This window comes from Caenorhabditis briggsae (assembly GCF_000004555.2).
Source record: "Caenorhabditis briggsae complete genome, chrI, whole genome shotgun sequence".
Classification (NCBI taxonomy): Eukaryota; Metazoa; Nematoda; class Chromadorea; order Rhabditida; family Rhabditidae; genus Caenorhabditis; species Caenorhabditis briggsae.
This window is the reverse complement of record NC_013489.2, coordinates 10,841,384-10,860,637: the sequence shown is the minus strand read 5'-3', so window position 1 is coordinate 10,860,637 and position 19,254 is coordinate 10,841,384. Positions and strand designations below refer to the sequence as shown.

Below are 19,254 nucleotides of genomic sequence, written 5' to 3'. Positions count from 1 at the left end.
CCTAGGTTTCTCACTGAAAATCCTCGTCCCCCGGCGGCACCTTTTTTTGAATTTTCTTCCTTTTCAACGGCGTTTTTTGGGAATTTCGGATTTTTTTGAATTTTTTCGCAATAATATTCGGAAAATAGATAACTTTTAACACATTTTAATTTTAGGAGTCCCCCTTTGAAGAATTATCTGGTTTTCATCTGAATTTCGGAAAAAATCTCGAAAGGGGGCTATTATTGTCGAATTAAACGAACTGGGACCTGAAAATTTTCGCGGGCAACGCTCGTGTCGATTTACGAGGCATCGCTCCGAAAACGGATACTGTAAATAACAAATTAATTTCTGTGAATTCTGAACAAAATTTAGATTTCTTGGTATGATCGCTAGCATCTCTAAAATCTGTTCTTCATCGAAAAACCGAACTTAATTGCGAAAGTAGCTCGAACGAGGCGAATGTCTGAAATATTACGTTTTTGCCGCGTTTTTTCGTAGATCAAAAAGAAGCGATGGTTTTCGAATTCTCAGGTCCCAGTTTTTTTTTAATTCGACAATAGACTTGGAATTTGAAGTTCTCTTGATAGTTTCCCATGAGAGCATATCTATTCTTTTATGACAACAGCGGCGTTTACAATCTGAGGTGTGAATTCATTTAACACCTGTTTTATTGCCTTTTACTCCTTCACATATCAATTTATGACGTATTAGGGTCTGTAAAAGCTCAGAAAAGGGGCGGGATTAGTGGAGGTGTGCTAAGCCCCGCCCCTTAAGTTAAGATACAAAGGAAGTGAAGATGAAACTCAGTTTCTTCATTTTTCATTTCTTCCCCACCCACCTCGTTTTCCAGAGGGTCGCAAGACGCCCTGATGCCAGTGATATGGTACCCCTTGTCCTGATGCGAGTATTATGATACCCCCATATGCTGATGCCAGTGGTTTTTTGTCAGGGTTTTTACCGGTAAAAACAGATTCTCTTTCACGTACTGAGCCTCTACGGGGCGAAAGGAATCAACAGACTCAATGTCTGGCTAATCAGCACATTTTTAAAGTTTCTCGCTTCACATAATTTCTTACATATTGCATTGAAAAGAAAAGGTAAGAAGTCCAAATTTTCGTTTTCGTCGAAATATTTATGTAGTACCCTGACTCACATTTCGTTTTATTTTTTTATTTTTTTTAAATTTATGGCGTCTAGCTCTTGTGACATTTTTTTGCATATGCTTTTTTCCCCCAAATGGTTTTGTGCACTCTTTGGCCCAGTTGGCTAGCAAAACGCTAGGCGGACTCTATCAAGCGATTGAGAAGCGGCTGAGAACTGAGGAGAAGAGGGGCTTGATTGATTGAAAATGCTTCTTTCCTCTAAAATCTGAGATCACTTTCCTGTTTTTCTTTCATCAACTGATGTTTCCTCATTCAAATTTTCAGATAAAAAAGTCGGAAAATTTTAGGTTTTGATAGTGATAATTGCACGAAATTTAAAAACAAAATCGATTTTTTCTTCAATTTTTCGCAACATTTTTACACCTTTTTTAGGGTTTTCAGCAATTTTCGAAGATTCTCATTCGATTTCTTCGAATTTTTTTCTGAAATTTGATGGAACGGTGTCTGATTACTGTAGATTACTGTAGAAACATAATTTCCTTCTGTAGTTTTTTCGCAAACAAAATCACGTCACAATGAATTTGAAAAAATCAGGCTTCTACAGTAATCAAACACCCGTTCCATCCAATTTCAGACAAAAAAAAACGGAAAAATCCATACTTGTAAAATTCCGGGCCCGGGCCCGGGCCGGGCCGGGCCTGAGGAAATTTTCAAGGCCCGGGCCCGGTGTCAAAAATTCTGTGTTTTTGAGCCAAATTTTGAGCTCTCAATATAATTTTTTCCATTTTTTTTTCGTATTTCGGATTGTTTGTCTGTCTGATCAAAAAAGATCGAAAAACTCGAAAAAAATTTTTTGGTCGAAAAAAATCACATAAGGGTCCCCCTTGTGTTTTTTGAAAATTTCGAAACTAGTGAAATGACGGGCCCGCCGGGCCGGGCCTCCGAAATTCCGGAAAAAGCCCGGCCCGGCCCGTTTACAAGTATGGAAAAATCGATAAAGAATCTTTTAAAATAGCTGAAAATCCTAAAAAGGTCTAAAAATTTTGCGAAAAAATCGAGGAAAAATCAATTTTTTCACTATCGAATGTTCAATTTCCGATTTTTTTTGAAATAAACTTTTTTAGGTTACTGTAGTTGTCGTTATGAGACCCACAGCTCCGATTTTTAAAACCAGAATAATAGTTAGCTCCAATCACCTCAAAATTGCAATTAATCTTGTAAACCTGGTCGTTGACTTTGAATGACACTTTCTTCTTTTGAAAACCCCCTCTTTGATCATCACCATGATTCTTCATAATTGATTTCGATGGAATCCGACTGAAAGACGGTGGGTCTTGCTTCCACGAGTCTTCAAATGGAGATTCAAATGATGTATCCTCCTTCACGTGATGCATACGACTCTTACATCTTTTAGTGTAGTGTGGTGTGTAGTTGCCATCTTCGTAGTGGAAGAAATTTTGAGAAGTCTGGAAAAAGTTATATTAAAATGGTACAAAAATCGGGAAAATCGGGTTTCTCTTCCATAATCGGAAGAAAATACGCTATGGAAGAGAAAGTCCGTGGCTGAAGGTCTCACACTGACAACTACCGTAATCTAAACATTTTGCGATTTTTCGAAAGAAAAACGTATTTTTTATTCAGTTTTTGGGAAATCTACCTATCCCGAGACAGTAAAAAGTGGAAAATTTCAAAAGAAAAAATTGATTTTTCTCAATTTTTTCGCGATTTTTTAAGATCTTTTTAGGGTTTTCAGCAATTTTTGACGGTTCTTTTTCGATTTTTCCAGTGCTTTTTGCCTGAAATTTGGAAAGGTGTCTTGATTACTGTAGACTACTGTAGAAAACCCATTTTCTTTTGTAGTTTTTTTTTGCCAACAAAATCCCGGCAAAATGCAGATAAGACGTGATTTTGTTTGCAAAAATAACTACAAACTACAAGGTTTTCTACCGTAATCTACAGTAATCAAACACCGTTCCATCAAACTTCAGACAAAAAATTAACGAAAAAATCGAAGAAGAATATTCAAAAATAGCTGAAAAACCTGAAAAGGTCTAAAAATTTGAGAAAAAAAACGAATAAAAAACAAGATTTTTTCCGAAAAACGGCTAAATTTTTTGTAGGTTACGGTAGTTGTCGTTGCGGGACCTTCGGCCACGGCCACATACATTTGGCTTAAGTTCAACTTCAACTTCACAGTCATCATCGTCGTAATCAGATTCTTCTTCCTTGATTTCAGTTTTTCCATTGGTTTTCATGGAATCTGAAGATTCATCTGACGATTTTTCAGACCAATTATCATTGTTATTATTATCAGACACTTTTGGTCTTATCACAAGAGGTCCGCTTTGAAACAACGAATCGTTTGGATCTGGTGTTGTCGATCGAATAATTAGGAATGATTCTTGCTTTGGTGTTTCCTCATCCGACGAGAAATTCGGTGGGAGCCCAGAGACATCGAGCATATTCTCCCCTTCATTATCATCATCAGAATTGATATGGGAAACGACACCAGTCAAATTCAGGGATCCTTCTGATCCGAAATCCCCATCTTCCATCGGAATCGGAGTTGAGCAGCGTGGGATCGGATCCACAATCATTTGAGCGAAATTCCTGGCCACTTCTTCTGCATCGATTTCTATTCCTTGGTCGTTCCAATCACTTATCACAGGCTCATCAGTGAGCATTTGCTCTTCTTCAATCCACATCGGCATTTCGGCGACCGAGTGATTTTGACACCCCATTCCATTCTAAAGAAACATTTTTTTCGGAAGCAATTTTTCAATTTTTATTTATTTACTAAAACAGATTCTAGATGAATTCCCTTGTTGTACAAGTCTTGAAGTGTTCGCCCGTAAATATTCACTTGAATATACGTTTTCCATTCAGTCATCTGGAATTATACAGGACTTCTTATCAAAAAAACTATTTTGTCGAGCATATTTTATCGACTTTATCGATATACATGTCAGGAGGGATGAAAAATCAATTTTGAAAAGCAAAAAAATGTTCATTTATTTATTTTCATGCGGATTACTGTCGTCAAAAGTACGCAATATGGCGTGCGGTGTACTGCATCAATTTCATGCGCGGTGCGTTTCTTCTGGGAAAACAATGTTTAAAATTTTCCAACTGCCGATCTGATACAAAATTTTGGAATTCTGAAAAATCTGAAAAAAAAAGAAAAATTTCGAAATATAAAAAAGAACTATGTCACATGAAACGAAGACATCGGATAATCAAAAAATTCAATGTTCATTATAAAGCAAAAAACGAAAAGATACAAGATCATTAAAATAATACAAGATGTGGTGGCATGCGATGAAATCAGCGGATTCTGAAAAAGCTGAAATCAAAAATTGTGTCTGAAATTTCATGAAATCTTACTAAAATTGCGCTTCCTCTTTTTCTTCTTCCTCATCATCGGGATTTTGAGTTGTTTTATTTCTTTGAGCAGCCACTCGACGGCTAATTCCTTTGTCATTTCTAGCAAACGGACTCATTCCACCATTTTCGGCAAACGCTATATTTTCTGAAATAAATAGAATTTGGATCGAAAGAGACATTTCTAAAGAACCCACTCTTATAGCACATATCCCAAACTTTGGCGAAATCCGTATCTTTTTCCGAGGTGCTCATTACTCTAAAATTAATAAAATTGGCTGTTCACAACTCCTTTCAGCGTAGAAAATAGTACCTTTTGATACCCAACCTCTGAAATGGAACATCAGGATGGCTTCTTTTGTGATGATAGCGAATCTGACGGATTCCTTTGCATGTATAATCACAAAGGTCACACTTCATCAGAAGATCCGGGACGTGACTGATAGCATGATCGACTAGACGCGCCTTTCCGTACTTTTTGCGCCAAGTGTACGATTTCTTACAGTCCTGAAAGCAGTATTGACTTTTTAACGCTTTCAGGTAGAAGGTAACCTTGAAATGGCACTTAACAATTTGAATTTTATTCATTTCGGCCTTCTTAGCGCTTTGAATTAAAGGCTCCGCGAACGACACTTTCTTTATCGTAGCCTGATTCGCCGGTGGGTCCTTCTGCTCAGTCTCCTCATCTGATTCCTCTTCCAATCTTCCAATCTCTTCCTGATGATCAATCAGCACTGTATCTTCCTCTCGTGCTTCACCAAAATCATCAAAATCAACTTCCGGATCTGGAAAATCGATTATTGATCATAGATAAAACGAATTGTATACTACAATTTGGTTCTACTGGCCAGCTCTCCATGTCACCGTCGTTTTCCATCACTTGCATATCATGATAAACTAGCTCGGACAGCTCGCGAACCAGTGTTTGAGGTGGCGGAGAATTCTGAAAATTATCATGATGGGGTTATTCAGGAGCCCGGGAAACTGGGCGGAGCTTGAATCGCAAGATGCGCAGTTTACTACACATTTGCAAACGGTCTTGAGAAAAACCATGCGGCAAAACCGTGAGCAGCTTGAAGTTCAGGCTCCGCCCACTTTCCTCGGAATTCGACGACCCTCATAAAACCTACGTTTGGAGCGGTATTCGCCGATGTATAGGTTGCTTCAGAAGCACTCAAGAATTCGGTCATCGATGGGAATTCCTCAGAATTTTCCGTTTTTATAACTGGAATGACCGAAACTTTCTTCTGTTTGAGCTCGACCTTATTTGAATTCAACACCATTGATGCCGACTTCTTCAGAACTTTTCGCTGTTTCGGAGCGGTTGTTGAGGTGTGCGCTAACTTGGGATTCGCTGAATTTCGTTTTCGGCACGTCTTCTGTGACTGTGGTGGTGCCGGCAACATAGATTTCGTGCGAGAACGAAGAATTGGAGCGCAAAACTGAGCAGGTTCTTCTAGGAAAGGCTCGTCTTCATCGCTTGATTCGATTTCGGAGAGAATATCTGGCATGTTGAGAGTGAAATGGGCGCCTGAATTGAAATCAGGGACAATCGGAGTCGAGAATCGATGTAGATCAGTTTTGACGATTGTGGTGCTGAACAAAGGATTCGCGGGAACAAAGGATTCTTTAAATTCCTCCGTTGCTTTTTCCACGAGCTCGCTGAGCAATTGTACAACAACACCATCATTTTCTTCTCTATCATCCAGTAAACCGTCATCCTCAAAACTGGAATTGATCTCCGATAACTTTACAGGCAAATTCAATGTGAATTTTCGCTGCAAATCGTTTTGCGAAACCGCCGGAGTCGAGAAGCGTGGACATTTCACATCGGCGAAAGTTGTGCTAAGCACTGGGACAGTGATATCGGATTCCGGACTCAATAGTGGAATTATCAAATGATTCTCCTTTGTACATTGATCCTTCCACAATCCATAGTTTTGAACAGCCGAGATCGTTCTAAAAATTCGAACAAAACACTAATTAAATTGGTTTAATTTACCAAAACGGCTTCGAGAGCCACTCCTTGTTGTTGTAGCCCTTGAAGCGTGTGTCCATAAATGTTTACTTGAATAAACTTGTTCCACTCGTCGCAAGTCATATGTAAAACTCAAATGTTTCAGTTCTTTTGTTAAAAATTGAAATTCACTGAAAAAAACAGAAAAAAATGCGAATAACAAAACCGTTTTCTCTCTGTGTGCCGTCGGGTCGAGATACAGAAGGTAAACTCCAAGCTGCGCCTTTAAAGATTACTGTAGTTTTCTTATTCACTGAACCTTGAACTCAAACTTGATCAAGCACTTGAGCCGAAATGAGCTCTGGGACGTTTGAAAACGGGAATAAATATTTATTAAAAGTTAATACTTAATAAAGTTCCTTTGTTCTCAACGATTCCTGATCGTTGAGTGTTGAACACAGCTATTTAGCCATTGCATATTCATATAACTTCCTGATGGGTGATGCCATAAAAGCTGCCATAAATCGGACGAAATATGACCGTTTGTGTTGACTATTGTAATTTTATAATTCAATCTTTACTATTAACAATCACCAAATTCTGTCTGTGTGTCCGTTTGTTCCCGGTTCCACGACCCTAGCGAAGTCCCCAGTAGACCAAAAATTCTCAAATTTTCACAGATGGTCAGAAATAGCAGCGAGATGTTGCCCGTCTATTTTTCATTTTGAAATTTTGTTTCGGACGTCATCTGGAGACGTTACTCCATTCCTACAGTGCAACTCTTTAGAAAATTATTTTCACGTCACTTCCGTCCAACCCCTCTATTTTTTTTCTTATCCACACTATATCTGATAAAAAGGTGATTTCGTGAAAATAATTATTTAGTCTTAGTTTTGAAAGAAGAGAGAAAGAAAAAGTTCAGGACACTTTAAAATTCTGACTTTCTGAATCCCCTAACTTCTCAAAAACTGAATTTCGGAGATTCTGATTCACGAAATTTGATTATTTTTTTGCGAAATTTCTAACCTTTCTATGCTTCAAACATTTTGGTTTCACTCTGAAATTCTAAAATTCTAATTCAGAAATTCGGAAAATTGGAAAAACGGGAACTCGAAAACACCGAGATTTGAAGTTTGAAAATCAGAGAATTCAAATGTCCAATGTTTCGGAAATCCAGAAGTATAAAAATTCAGATATTCGGAATATTACGAAATTAAACAATTTGAAAGTTAGAACACTCGAAATTTTGAAAATCCAAAATCTCGAAAGCAAAAAACCAGAAAAACCAGAAACTCAGAAGTTCAGAATATCAGAAAGCCCAAGTTCGGAATTAAGAAACTTCGGAAATTCATAAACTTTGTGAATCAAAAACTCAGAAATGTGTTTTAGAGAAAATTCTGAAAATCTGATTTGTGTTAAAATTTTTAATTTTGGGAATTTGTGAAGTAGAATCTCAGAAAGTCGGAAATACGGAAACTCAAAAATACGAAATTTCAGAAATTATGAGTTCTGAAATGAAGTTTTTTAATAGAAAAATCTTTGAGTCCTAGAATCGCAGTTCCGAAAATTCAGGACTCCTGAATTTCGAAACTTCTGAAAGAATTATAAGTTGTCAAATTTCAAGATATTTGGGAATTCAGGAAAATTATTAGTTCTAAAAATTTGGAAATTTTGAACAGTTCGTGTCTCAACTAATGTAAGACACATTTCTGATTTATCTGTCCAAGCCCAAACTCAATCGGTTAAGGCTGTTGTAAGCGGGAGCCAGAAGGTTTAGCCCCGAAGGCGCATAAGCAGACTGTCACTCCAGTTTATGAAAGTTGACAACACAATCAACTAAAACTTCCTCTTCTGATTCTCTCCGATTCGGAGTTTCAAACGTTTTTAGTGAAGCCAGGAGATTGTAGCCGCCGATAGGCGACGGAAATCGACTGGTTCTATAAATTAGCACATTTGATTTTTCAGCAACACGAGGAATTCCTCCACCTGAACCTGTTGAAATGAGATTATATTGGAACTAATTTTTTTATCGAATAAACTTATACGAAGGCATATAAATTGTACAAATACATTGTTTGAAATTATTTAACAAAAAGAATGTCTCCATCATGTAAGATGGATTTCTCAGTTTTCATATGTCTTCAGACAACAAGACGAGGTCCAATAGGCATCTCGATGACCGAAATCACATCATCATCGTCGGATTCCGACTCCATGACGTCTGGTGCGTCCATTGCAAACGGAACAGTGCATCCTCCATCAGCCAGAACTCTCCGAACTTTTTCAATACAACTCAAGCATTTTGTTTCCATCCATTCCCATTGATTATTTTCATTTCTATCGTACGATAGAATATAAATAAGAGAATGATCCGCATCCACCACAGCTTTCACATAGAGATCAGTGAACTGACAGGTGAATGTCAAATAGATCTTATCTAGAGGGACAGGCCCGGCAGGAGCATGATAGATTTTGTCTGGAAATTTAGATTCAGAATAAATGGAAATTCTGGAAAGACTCACATAATTCCCATTCTCTGTCTGGGTCGGTGTTGTATCCAGATTCGTCTTCCTCTGAAGAATTCCAATGACATACAATGTTTCGTTGTGTTACTTTTTTGGAATTAAAAAAAATAACTATAAAAATTACTGTTTTCAGCTTTTTGTTTCAATAACGAATTTTCCTGAACTTCGTTGAAAGCAGAATGCACATGCACTTTATAATCGAATTTCGATTTTAAAGGAGGCGAGACAGCAAAAATTTCGTGGGACAGTTCGGGGGACGAAATCGCGCCGCGCTTATGTAGACAATCGGTCGTTAAGCGCCTTCGCGCCCCCGTAGCTCAGCCGGTAGCAGCGCTGTACCCCTAAGCTGCCTGTCATGAGTTCAACCCCTCATGGGGGTTCTCTATACAAAATATCAGGAAAACTTTTTGTTTGGTGTCTGGCCTCCTTTAAAGGTGGGGGGACAGGAGATTTTTCGTAGTTTTTTTGTAGCTAGAGTACGCATTCTACCGTCACGGTGTACAACGTTTAATGTCACTATGCGTACAGCGGTCGTCCTGGCCTTTATGTATGGAATCGGGCGTGCGCTTTCTCTTTGCCCGCGTGGCTCAGTCGGTAGCGGCGCCGCACCCTCAATCCTCACCCTCACAAGTTCAACTCCTCGAGGGGCATCTTTGAACGAAATTTCGAGAACATATTTTTTTCATGTCCCCCCACCTTTAAAATATTTAATTTTAATTTTACCGTAAAACCTGTAATAGAAGGGCCCGTTACTACCAAGTTTGAGCTGAATTATCTCGGCTCCTGTAAGAGATATCAAAAATCTGTCAACTGATAAATTATTTATCATGATATCACCAATATTTTATCAGTTGACTATTTGTTGATATCTATTATAGGAGCAAAGCTTAATTGGCTCAAACATGCCAGAGCCTTCTATTACAGGTTTTACGATTTTTTACCTTCAGAATCGGAAACATAAGGAAGCTGGTAATCAGAATCATCTTCTTCTGAATCCTCTGAATCAACTTTAGACTTTTCTTTATCATTTTCCCATAAAATTCTAAGAAGTTCCTCTTTTTCTTGATATAGAACTTTCAATTTTTGATCGCTCTGAAATTTAGCGATATTTCAATCTGGAAAATTACAAAATTAAAATATAAACTCACTTCACAAACTTTAAACAAAAACAGAAACAAAATTAGGACGAAAAACAGGGGAGTTTCAGATTCCAATAAAATTCCCAGAACCTTCTCAGAATACGGTAACATACAAAGAAGCAATAAGAATGAAGGTTTTGTGAGATGATGAACAACTAGAGAGCTAATCATTGCATTCGTATTTTTTATCAAATGATCAAAAAACTAGTGAATGATTGAATTTGATTCTATATGCATATTTTATGTGTGGCATTTTTTTTTCCAATATTCAAATATGCATACTTGTAAAATTCCGGGCCGGCCCGCCAAAGCCCGGGCCCGGGCCGGGCCTGAAGAAATTTTCAAGGCCCGGGCCCGGCCCGTAAGGCCCGGTGTCAAAAATTCTGCATTTTTGAGCCAAATTTTGAGCTCTCAATGTAATTTTTTCCATTTTTCTTTTTCGTATTTCGGATTGTTTGTATGTCTGATCAAAAAAGATCGAAAAACTCGAAAAAAACTTTTTTGGTCGAAAAAAATCACATAAGGGTCCCCCCTTATGTGTTTTTTGAAAATTTCGAAACTAATGAAATGACGGGCCCGCCGGGCCTCCGAAATTCCGGAAAAAGCCCGGCCCGGCCCGTTACAAGTATGCAAATATGGAAAAAGACATGGAAAAAGTCAACAGTGAACTTTGGTATCAACCAGACAAGAAATGAAGTTCCTGCCGGGGGGTTAAGATTGCCGCCGGCAGGAACTATTGTGTTCAAAGTTATATCCGGCAGGTAAAATGACGATTGCATCATCAAAAAAGCTGCTGCCGGCAGGCTAGAAGGAAAAGATCCTGCCAGCAGGTTAAACAACGCTCCGCGCGGCTGGATTTTTTTTTTCATTTTCTTCGTTTTCTTCGTCGTTCTTTTCATTTCATAGTAAAAAGTGGATGTAACTGTTTTTATTTCTTATTCTTGTTCAAGATGTATACAATTTCGTTTGGTCGGGGACAGTATACATGCTCGAATGGCAAAATTTCTAATAAAATGATGACCTTTTTTTTAATTTGTCTAGTTTTTTTCAGGAGATAGTCCAGAGCTGGAGCCGATCATTCTAAGTTAGGACAACCACCAGCGACAAAATGAATCATCGATGACTGTGAGTTCCTTTTATTCGCTTGCAAAATCTAATATTCCTAATATTTCAGAATTCGTCTTCATCGTCTTCTACGCTCCTCAAATCATTCGGAACATATGAAAGACGATCCAAAAATTCGATTCTTTGGCTCGGAATGCCAAAATTTGATGCTGACAAATAATTCCCGCAATTTATGTCACATCCCTTTTCCTATTTTTTGATATTTATGATACTAATTTATGCCCAATTTATGTTTTTTGATTATATTTAACTATAGCTTTCCGTATTTGTAGACATAGAAAGTATCATTTTTAATAAATTCAACTGAATTTACATGTTGTTTTGTTTGTGAAAATGTACTGAAAAAAGGAGGATGAGTAAAGGGGATTTATCTGCCGACGGGAAAGTTCATGCCGGCAAGCTAAAAAAAAAAAGTTCCTGCCGCTGCCCTGCGGCAGGAACTTCGTTTAACACTCCGGCGGGAACTTTATTCTTGTCTGAGCGGATGTTTAGCTCTGGGTACTGTTGTTTGTAGAAGTACATTTTAGAACATAGTTGAATTTCATGGAACTTTATATTTGAAGAAACAAAAACAGAACGACAGAAAATAACAATTTAAGAAGGGGAGAAATTGTTACAGGTTTGGGAAAAATGACACAGAAGCAAAGGATTATTGATAGGAATATGACGGATTGAAAAAAAAAATTAGAAAGAGATTCACGAATCAAAAATACTACTCGATGAGAATTGCTTCGTAATCATACTCATACTCTTGTTCGCTAAATAAAAATCCTTCGAGATCGGAACATGGTTGACTTGGTTTCTCGATGACGTCTTCTTCATTCGCATCTTCTTCTTCAGATACTTCTTTCACGACATCATAAGCGATAGTCTCATCCATCAACTCGATTGCAAATGGGATCGGACACCCTCCATCAGCCAAAACCTCTCGGACCTTTTGAATACAAGTGTCACATGTGGTATCTTTCCATTCCCATTGGTTGTCCGAAATCTTTTCATAAGTCATAATGTGAACTACAGTATGATCCTCATCGACAACTGCTTTGAGATAGTATCCAGAGAATTTGCATGTGAAACAAAGAAGCACCTGGTCGGATGGAACTGGTCCAGTCGGTGCATTCATGATCTTGACTGTAAATGCGTTATTCAAAGTGGTGGTTGTTTTTTTTTAACTTACAGTATTCCCAATCGTAGTCAATTTCTGGATCGGTATTGTAACCTGAGGACCCAGTTCGCAACGAATCGCATTCCGATTCCAAATCCGAATCAATGAATTCTGGAATCTGGTACTCGGAAGATTGCTCTGAATATTCATCTTCCACGAACCCTTGGTTTGCCGTTTGGATCATTGTAGATTGCTCATGCTCTGAATTTTGATCCTTCGTGAGCATTTTCAGAATCTCCTGGTTTTGCGAAGCAATCTTTTTGAGATTCTGGAGTTGCTGAAAAATATATTAATTTGGATTAAAACAAATGCAAAAATGACTTACCACTGTCAAATAGCCAACGAACACGGTTACAGCACCGCCGACGAAGAGCCATGGACCCCATCGAAAAATATTATCGGTGACGAAGACAACAGGATTCATGATTGTAGAAGTTGGGAGAGAATAAAAATACGACCGTTCGGTAGTAGAACCGCCGAGTCGAATGAATGATTTGGGCATGATTAACACCTAGTAACTTTTCCAGGTGGGCCAAGGTCAATAAGGGATTCTGGGAATGAGATGCCGATGTGAAGGAGCTGGCATGAGTAGTGAAGGAGTTAGTAAGTTTCTGTCATGGCAAGGGAAACTGTTTATGTGAAGACATATTTTTTGTGATATGATTCTGTAAAATTATTTTTTATAGTATGAGATTGCAGATTCTAGTAAGATACCAGTAAGATATTGGTCTAGACAATGGGCCTTGAAACAACTCTGAAACAGTTTAACGTTTGAATATATTCGGAAAATTTATAATTTTCGAACTTTACTGTTTCAGAATCGTCTCAAGGTTCATCGTCTTCACCAATAACCAATACGTCCCCATTAGGCTTTCCATGACGGGCGGGTAGCGAACGGGTAGCTGCTCGGTTGTGGCCTGCAACTTTAGGGCGAAAAGAAGGGTGGCGGCGGCTTTAGAGCGTTATTCGGGCGGCTTTTAACCGGAAGCTCCTAGACCTGTGGCAACTGCGCCGTCCACCACCACCTTGGCGAATCTTGGGCGATGTTTGGGAGAAATTTAAAGGCGACGCGTGCCTCGCGTTGCGTGCATCAGAATTTCTTTTCGAAATAAAATATTTTTCCGTTTTTTTTCCTATTTTACTGTAATTTATCTCATTTTCTTTGTCGTTTCTGTTCTAAAAATAAAAAAGTTTTTAGGTAATAGTATTAAAAACTCGATTGCGAATATAGAATCTTCAGAAATTGGTTTTGAAGGCAGGATCTGGAAATTAAAGTCAGGACATCTGAAAAAAGATGAATGGATTTGACAGAGTGCCGAATTCCAGGTCGAGGAGGCAACTTCGTAAGATAAAGATTTTTGTAAACGTATTTAGGATGATTTCTAGAAGGAAGTTGGCAACACGCATTCGGACAGCAAAAAATTGATCCTGGAATCCAAAGTACACAAAAAGGTAAAAACATAGTAATGTGATTCAAAAAAATGTGAAACTTGCAGATTGTAATTCATCTGAACATCATCAGAACTACGCTCAAAAAGATTTCGAACAAGAAAATGATGCAAGTGACAATTGGGCATTATGGAGTGATGAATCGGAAGACGAGAATGACAGAGGTTTTGAAAAAATTAATAAAATGTAATCGTCTATATTTTCTAGGAAGCCAAAAAACAACTAAATCAGATGGAAATTCTTCGAAAGCGAAGAAAATTTCTGGTGACTTCCTGTTTTCCTAAACAATTTGACAGAACTAATTTCAGGTTTATCAGATACTGTATGTTTCATCGCGTCAATCCGAGCGTGAATTAGTCTCACAGACTATGCAATCAGCGATTGGTCACATGCTGTCAGTTTAATATATTAACCAAATTTATACGAACTTTGTTTTTAGGAACTACATTCGAGATTATCATCTTGATATTCGTACCGGTTCACTGGAGAGTTGTAAGGTTTGTTTTGACTGCTGCTTTGCTTATAAAATGACTTCAACTTCAGAACCGAAAAACCTGTGAAAACCATCTATCATGGAAAGACGTCAAAATATTCAGAGAAAAGTGTCGTGCTGAAAACAAAAATCCAGACGACTTTGAGCCGGCAGACTCATTGGATTGTAAGCAACAATATAATCAATACAATTACTTTTGCATTTTTTTCAGAGCACCAAAGTGACTACTGCTGCCTAGTGAAGACTACAAGTGACGACTTCACATCATGATTCAACTTTCATCTAACACACAATCATTGTTTTTTCTTTTTTGTTGTTCGCTTCATTATTTTTTTCTTCTGTCCGCTATTGGATTTTTAAAAAATAAATCCTATTTACCAAATTGATTTGGACAGAATTTTCAGATTTTTTTAGAGCCTACGGTCCGATTTCGTGTGAGCGACGCATAACTTGCGCGTAGGTTTGGCGTCTTTTGGGCGGTCGCTGGGCGGCTTCTACAGAAAACTAAACATCCACCATGACGCAGCTCAGAAGCCGCTTTAATCCAGCCCAAAAGTTGCGGGCAACAGCCGAGTGCTACCCGCCAGCTACCCGCCCGCTTGCTACCCGGATGAGCCGTTTTAACTCGGTTCCTGTAAAGGTATTAAATAGTTGTCGACTGATAAATTGTTTATCATAATATCACTAACATTTTATTAGTAGACATAACTTGCATAGGAACCAAGATAAATTAGGTCAAACTTGACACCGTGGGGGAGGGGCAGTTTTTACAGTAAATCAAAAAATATATAAATCCACCTGAACAATGGTCTCATCGGACTGTCCATCGGCAAAAACAATCAAATCGAACCGTTCGACAGCTTGTTTCTCGTCAATCGCCTCGATGAGCAGGCATGACAAATGGCCGCAAAATGACTTGACTCGGCTGGAATTCATTTCATTTTTTAAAACAAAAAGTTCCTAAATTTTGATTTTCAAACTTAAAGGGGGACATGAAAAAAAATAATGTTCTCGAAATTCCGTTCAAAGATGAGGAGTTGAACTTGTGAGGGCGAAGAAGAGGGTGCGGCGCCGCTACTGACTGAGCCACGCGGGTAAAGAGAAAGCGCACGCCCGATGGCATACATAAAGGCGAGGACGACAGCTGTACGCAGAGTGACATTAAGCGTTGTACACCGTGACGGTAGAATGCATACTCTAGCTACAAAAAAACTACGAAAAATCTCCTGTCCCCCCACCTTTAAAAAGAGCTCACCTCCGCGGAATTTTTCCGTACATGAACGAAGACAAGAAGCGAACAGTTTCCTGTACTTCGTAAAACATTTCATACGGTGGCTGAATAATGATATCCACCTTGTTTCTCTATTCCAAAAATCTTTCACTTTTTAATCAGTGAACAGAAGAGAAGAATGAGGAAAGAAGGGAATCTGCATTTTGATATGATTTGACGTGATGATATTGGAAAATTTGGAAAGAAAAAATGGGATATTCTGGGGATCTTTTAGATATTTGTGGCGGATTAAAGACGGCCACGCCCAATTATCGGGAGACTCCGAGCCGCTGGAGTTTGCTGTTTTTTGGCTCATGGCTCAAAGAAAAAATATTTGATGTTTCTGAAGAATTATTTATAAAAAAAGAGTTTCACAACACTATTATTGCTACAAAGCATTTTGAACAAAAACTGTTAAACCTGTAAGGCTCCCACAATGTCAAGTTTGAGCTCAGTTATCTCAATTCCTATATGCAAGATATCAAAAATGGGTTAATTGATGAAATGTTTGTGACAATATGATAAACAATTTATCACTTGACAACTTTTGCATATATTTCACAGGAGCCGAGATAAATTGCCTCAAAGCAGAAAACAAGGGTTAGAATATTCCTTTTAGAGTGCTTGCGGTATCTGGAACCCATTATACTTTTGAACCTTGGGATTGGAAACCAGGGAATTTCGGATACATATCTCAGGAACATGAAATGGTCTGGCTTTTTCAATAATTCACTTTTTCGAATAAAAAGTTTCGAAATTCACAGTTTCACCATCTTCACAATGTTCACAAAGTCCTTTAGTTGGTTAACAATGAGATTTTCTCCGAATTTTCCAGAACTTCTTAAATTCTAGAGCCTTGAAAATTAGTGGTTCACTGCAAATTGTTTAAAAGTATAGTCTTCAATTTTTGATCGCTCTGATATTTTAGAAAATTTTCAATCTGGAAAAAATTATTAACTTTCTTCAACCACTTTAAACAAAATAAGAAACAACGGTAACACGGAAATCAGAGTTTCAGATTCTAATAACGTTTCCACAATCCTTCAGAATACGGTACAGAAAATAGCATACAAAAAAGCAATGAAAATGCTGGTTTTGTGAGATGATGGACAACTATAGAGCTAACCATTCCATTCGTATTTTTTAATCAAATGTTCAAAAAACTAGTCATCGATTGAATTTGATTGTATTTGCATATTTTATGTGTGGCATTCTTTTCGAATATCCAAATAGAAAAAGTCAACAGTGAACGTTGGTATCAACTGGATAGTTAGGGTGGTACCAGGGATGAGAACTCGGAAAATGAGAACTCAATTTACCGGCTCAAGTTAGTTTCGTAAACTGTAGTTTGTAGTGGTACCCTTTAGAGCAGAGTTTGATTTTAAGAAATCTTATAATATTTAAAAAAATACAGAACGACAGAAAAAAAATTTAAGAATGAGAGAAATTGATACATGTTTTGATAAGAAATGACCCAGAAGAGAAAGATTCGTGGTAGGAAGAGTTGAAAGAAATTAGAGGAGAATCGTGAATAAAAAACACTACTCGATGAGAACCGTTTCGTAATCGTACTCATACTCTGGTTCGCTGAATAAAAATCCTTCGAAGTCGGAGAGTGGTTGAATTGGCTTCTTGATGACTTCTTCTTCATTGGCCTCTTCTTCGGATTCTTCCTTCACGGCTCCCCAGAAAGCATAATCCATCGTCTCATTCATCAAATCGATTGCAAATGGTATTGGGCACCCTCCATCAGCCAAAATCTCTCGGACCTTTTGAATACAAGTGATACAGGTCGTATCCTTCCATTCCCATTTGTTGTCCAAAGTGTTTTCATAAGTCATCATGTGAACTACAGTATGATCTTCATCGACAATTGCTTTGAGATAGCATCCAGAGATTTTGCATGTGAAACAAAGAATGACTTGATCGGATGGAACTGGTCCAGTCGGTGCATTCATGATCTTGACTGTAAATGCGTTATTCAAAGTGGTGGTTGTTTTTTTTTAACTTACAGTATTCCCAATCGTAATCAATTTCTGGATCGGTATTGTAACCTGAGGACCCAGTTCGCAACGAATCGCATTCCGATTCCAAATCCGAATCAATGAATTCTGGAATCTGGTACTCGGAAGATTGCTCTGAATATTCATCTTCCACGAACCCTTGGTTTGCCGTTTGGATCATTGTAGATTGCTCATGCTCTGAATTTTGATCCTTCGTGAGCATTTTCAGAATCTCCTGGTTTTGCGAAGCAATCTTTTTGAGATTCTGGAGTTGCTGAAAAATATATTAATTTGGATTAAAACAAATGCAAAAATGACTTACCACTGTCAAATAGCCAACGAACACGGTTACAGCACCGCCGACGAAGAGCCATGGACCCCATCGAAAAATATTTTCGGTGACGAAGACAACAGAATACATGATTGTAGAGTTTGAGAGAGAAGAGAAAACACGACCGTTCGGTAGGAGAACAGACGAGTCGAATAAATGATTTGGGGATGAGTAACACCTAGTAACAATTCCAGGTGGGTCAAAGTCAATAAAGGATTCTGGGAATGAGATACCGATGTGAAGGAGCTGGCATGAGGAGTGAAGGAGTTAGTAAGTTGTTATGGTATGGCGTATGGGAAACTGTTCATGCGAAGAGAGGATAGACTGGATACGAACCTCGTGATCCCGTTATGTTTGAATGTTGGAATCTTGGAATAATTGCATTTAATAGTTTACTTCGATTCTAACTCTATGTGTCCATCTGACTCTATGGGATGGGAAATTGAATACTGGTTCCTGCCAAGCACTAAAGTTTGTAAACGACAATAATGTTGACACCTTTGTGAAACAGTGGAACTATTCCAAGATTCTGATAATAACATTTTGGAAACTAGTTCAAAATATTCTAAACGATGATTAATTGAACTGCTTCCCAAAAATCACATAATTATTGTCACCTAAAAGCTTTAGTGAGTAATTTTCAAGCATAATCCTGAGATTTTTACAATTGGAGGCTGTACTCCCTCCACAAAAACAGTTTCCCATGTCATATGTTTCATACAACAACACCTCAATGTCCCTTGTGGAGTATTCAAGTTACGCCCTCAAGCATCTGAAGCTCATCAGAAAATTAGAATCTTTCTGAGTTACAAATTCCTTCAAATTTTAGCACAAAAGTGGAATTTGGGAACGATGGGGACTAGGGTTTCCATGCGGGTAGCGATATACCCGCCCGTACCCGCAGCTAGCCGTACCCGCCCGTACCCGTACCCGCTTGCTACCCGGAACTTTTTGTGTTTGCAGACAATGCGCGCAATTTGACGACAATTCGCGTGCATTTTTCGGTTTCTTTCCGAAACAAATTCGTCCATTTTCACTGGCTGAACTTTCGGGTACCGAGCTCGAATTCGTAATCATGTCATAGCTGTTTCCTGTGTGAAATTGTTATCCGCTCACAATTCCACACAACATACGAGCCGGAAGCATAAAGTGTAAAGCCTGGGGTGCCTAATGAGTGAGCTAACTCACATTAATTGCGTTGCGCTCACTGCCCGCTTTCCAGTCGGGAAACCTGTCGTGCCAGCTGCATTAATGAATCGGCCAACGCGCGGGGAGAGGCGGTTTGCGTATTGGGCGCTCTTCCGCTTCCTCGCTCACTGACTCGCTGCGCT

General features: G+C 38.4%; 5 protein-coding genes across 5 annotated transcripts in view; 1 reads left to right on the top strand and 4 right to left on the bottom strand.

Moving 5' to 3' along the window:
• Positions 1-3,975, bottom strand: part of CBG27313 — a gene marked incomplete at both ends in the record, with an annotated part of 4,969 nt that extends 994 nt beyond the window's left edge. Inside the window, 3 exons of the mRNA XM_045241220.1 lie at positions 2,282-2,551; positions 3,251-3,832; positions 3,883-3,975. Of these exons, the coding sequence (XP_045099343.1) occupies positions 2,282-2,551; positions 3,251-3,832; positions 3,883-3,975 (945 nt within the window). The remainder of the gene's footprint in view (positions 1-2,281; positions 2,552-3,250; positions 3,833-3,882) is intronic.
• A 493-nt stretch (positions 3,976-4,468) lies between these two features.
• Cbr-zim-1 lies at positions 4,469-6,567 on the bottom strand (the record flags this gene model as incomplete). Its single annotated transcript, XM_045241219.1, has 6 exons — positions 4,469-4,614; positions 4,664-4,725; positions 4,780-5,251; positions 5,298-5,409; positions 5,597-6,445; positions 6,469-6,567. 6 exons carry the CDS (start codon positions 6,565-6,567, stop codon positions 4,469-4,471), a joined length of 1,740 nt encoding a protein of 579 aa, XP_045094996.1.
• Positions 6,568-8,564: 1,997 nt separating this feature from the next.
• CBG12894 lies at positions 8,565-10,198 on the bottom strand (the record flags this gene model as incomplete). Its single annotated transcript, XM_045241218.1, is given in 5 exon segments — positions 8,565-8,899; positions 8,946-9,059; positions 9,073-9,111; positions 9,890-10,040; positions 10,097-10,198. 5 exon segments carry the CDS (start codon positions 10,196-10,198, stop codon positions 8,565-8,567), a joined length of 741 nt encoding a protein of 246 aa, XP_045094995.1.
• A 1,726-nt stretch (positions 10,199-11,924) lies between these two features.
• CBG12892 lies at positions 11,925-18,013 on the bottom strand (the record flags this gene model as incomplete). The annotated part of the gene is made up of 7 exons (XM_002638420.1): positions 11,925-12,343; positions 12,390-12,654; positions 12,703-12,888; positions 15,118-15,244; positions 17,162-17,555; positions 17,602-17,866; positions 17,915-18,013. The coding sequence occupies 7 exons, from the start codon at positions 18,011-18,013 to the stop codon at positions 11,925-11,927; spliced, it is 1,755 nt and encodes a 584-aa protein (XP_002638466.1).
• Positions 13,676-14,557, top strand: CBG12893 (the record flags this gene model as incomplete). The annotated part of the gene is made up of 5 exons (XM_002638421.1): positions 13,676-13,720; positions 13,874-13,990; positions 14,135-14,220; positions 14,266-14,323; positions 14,531-14,557. The coding sequence occupies 5 exons, from the start codon at positions 13,676-13,678 to the stop codon at positions 14,555-14,557; spliced, it is 333 nt and encodes a 110-aa protein (XP_002638467.1).
• Positions 18,014-19,254: the final 1,241 nt, after the last annotated feature.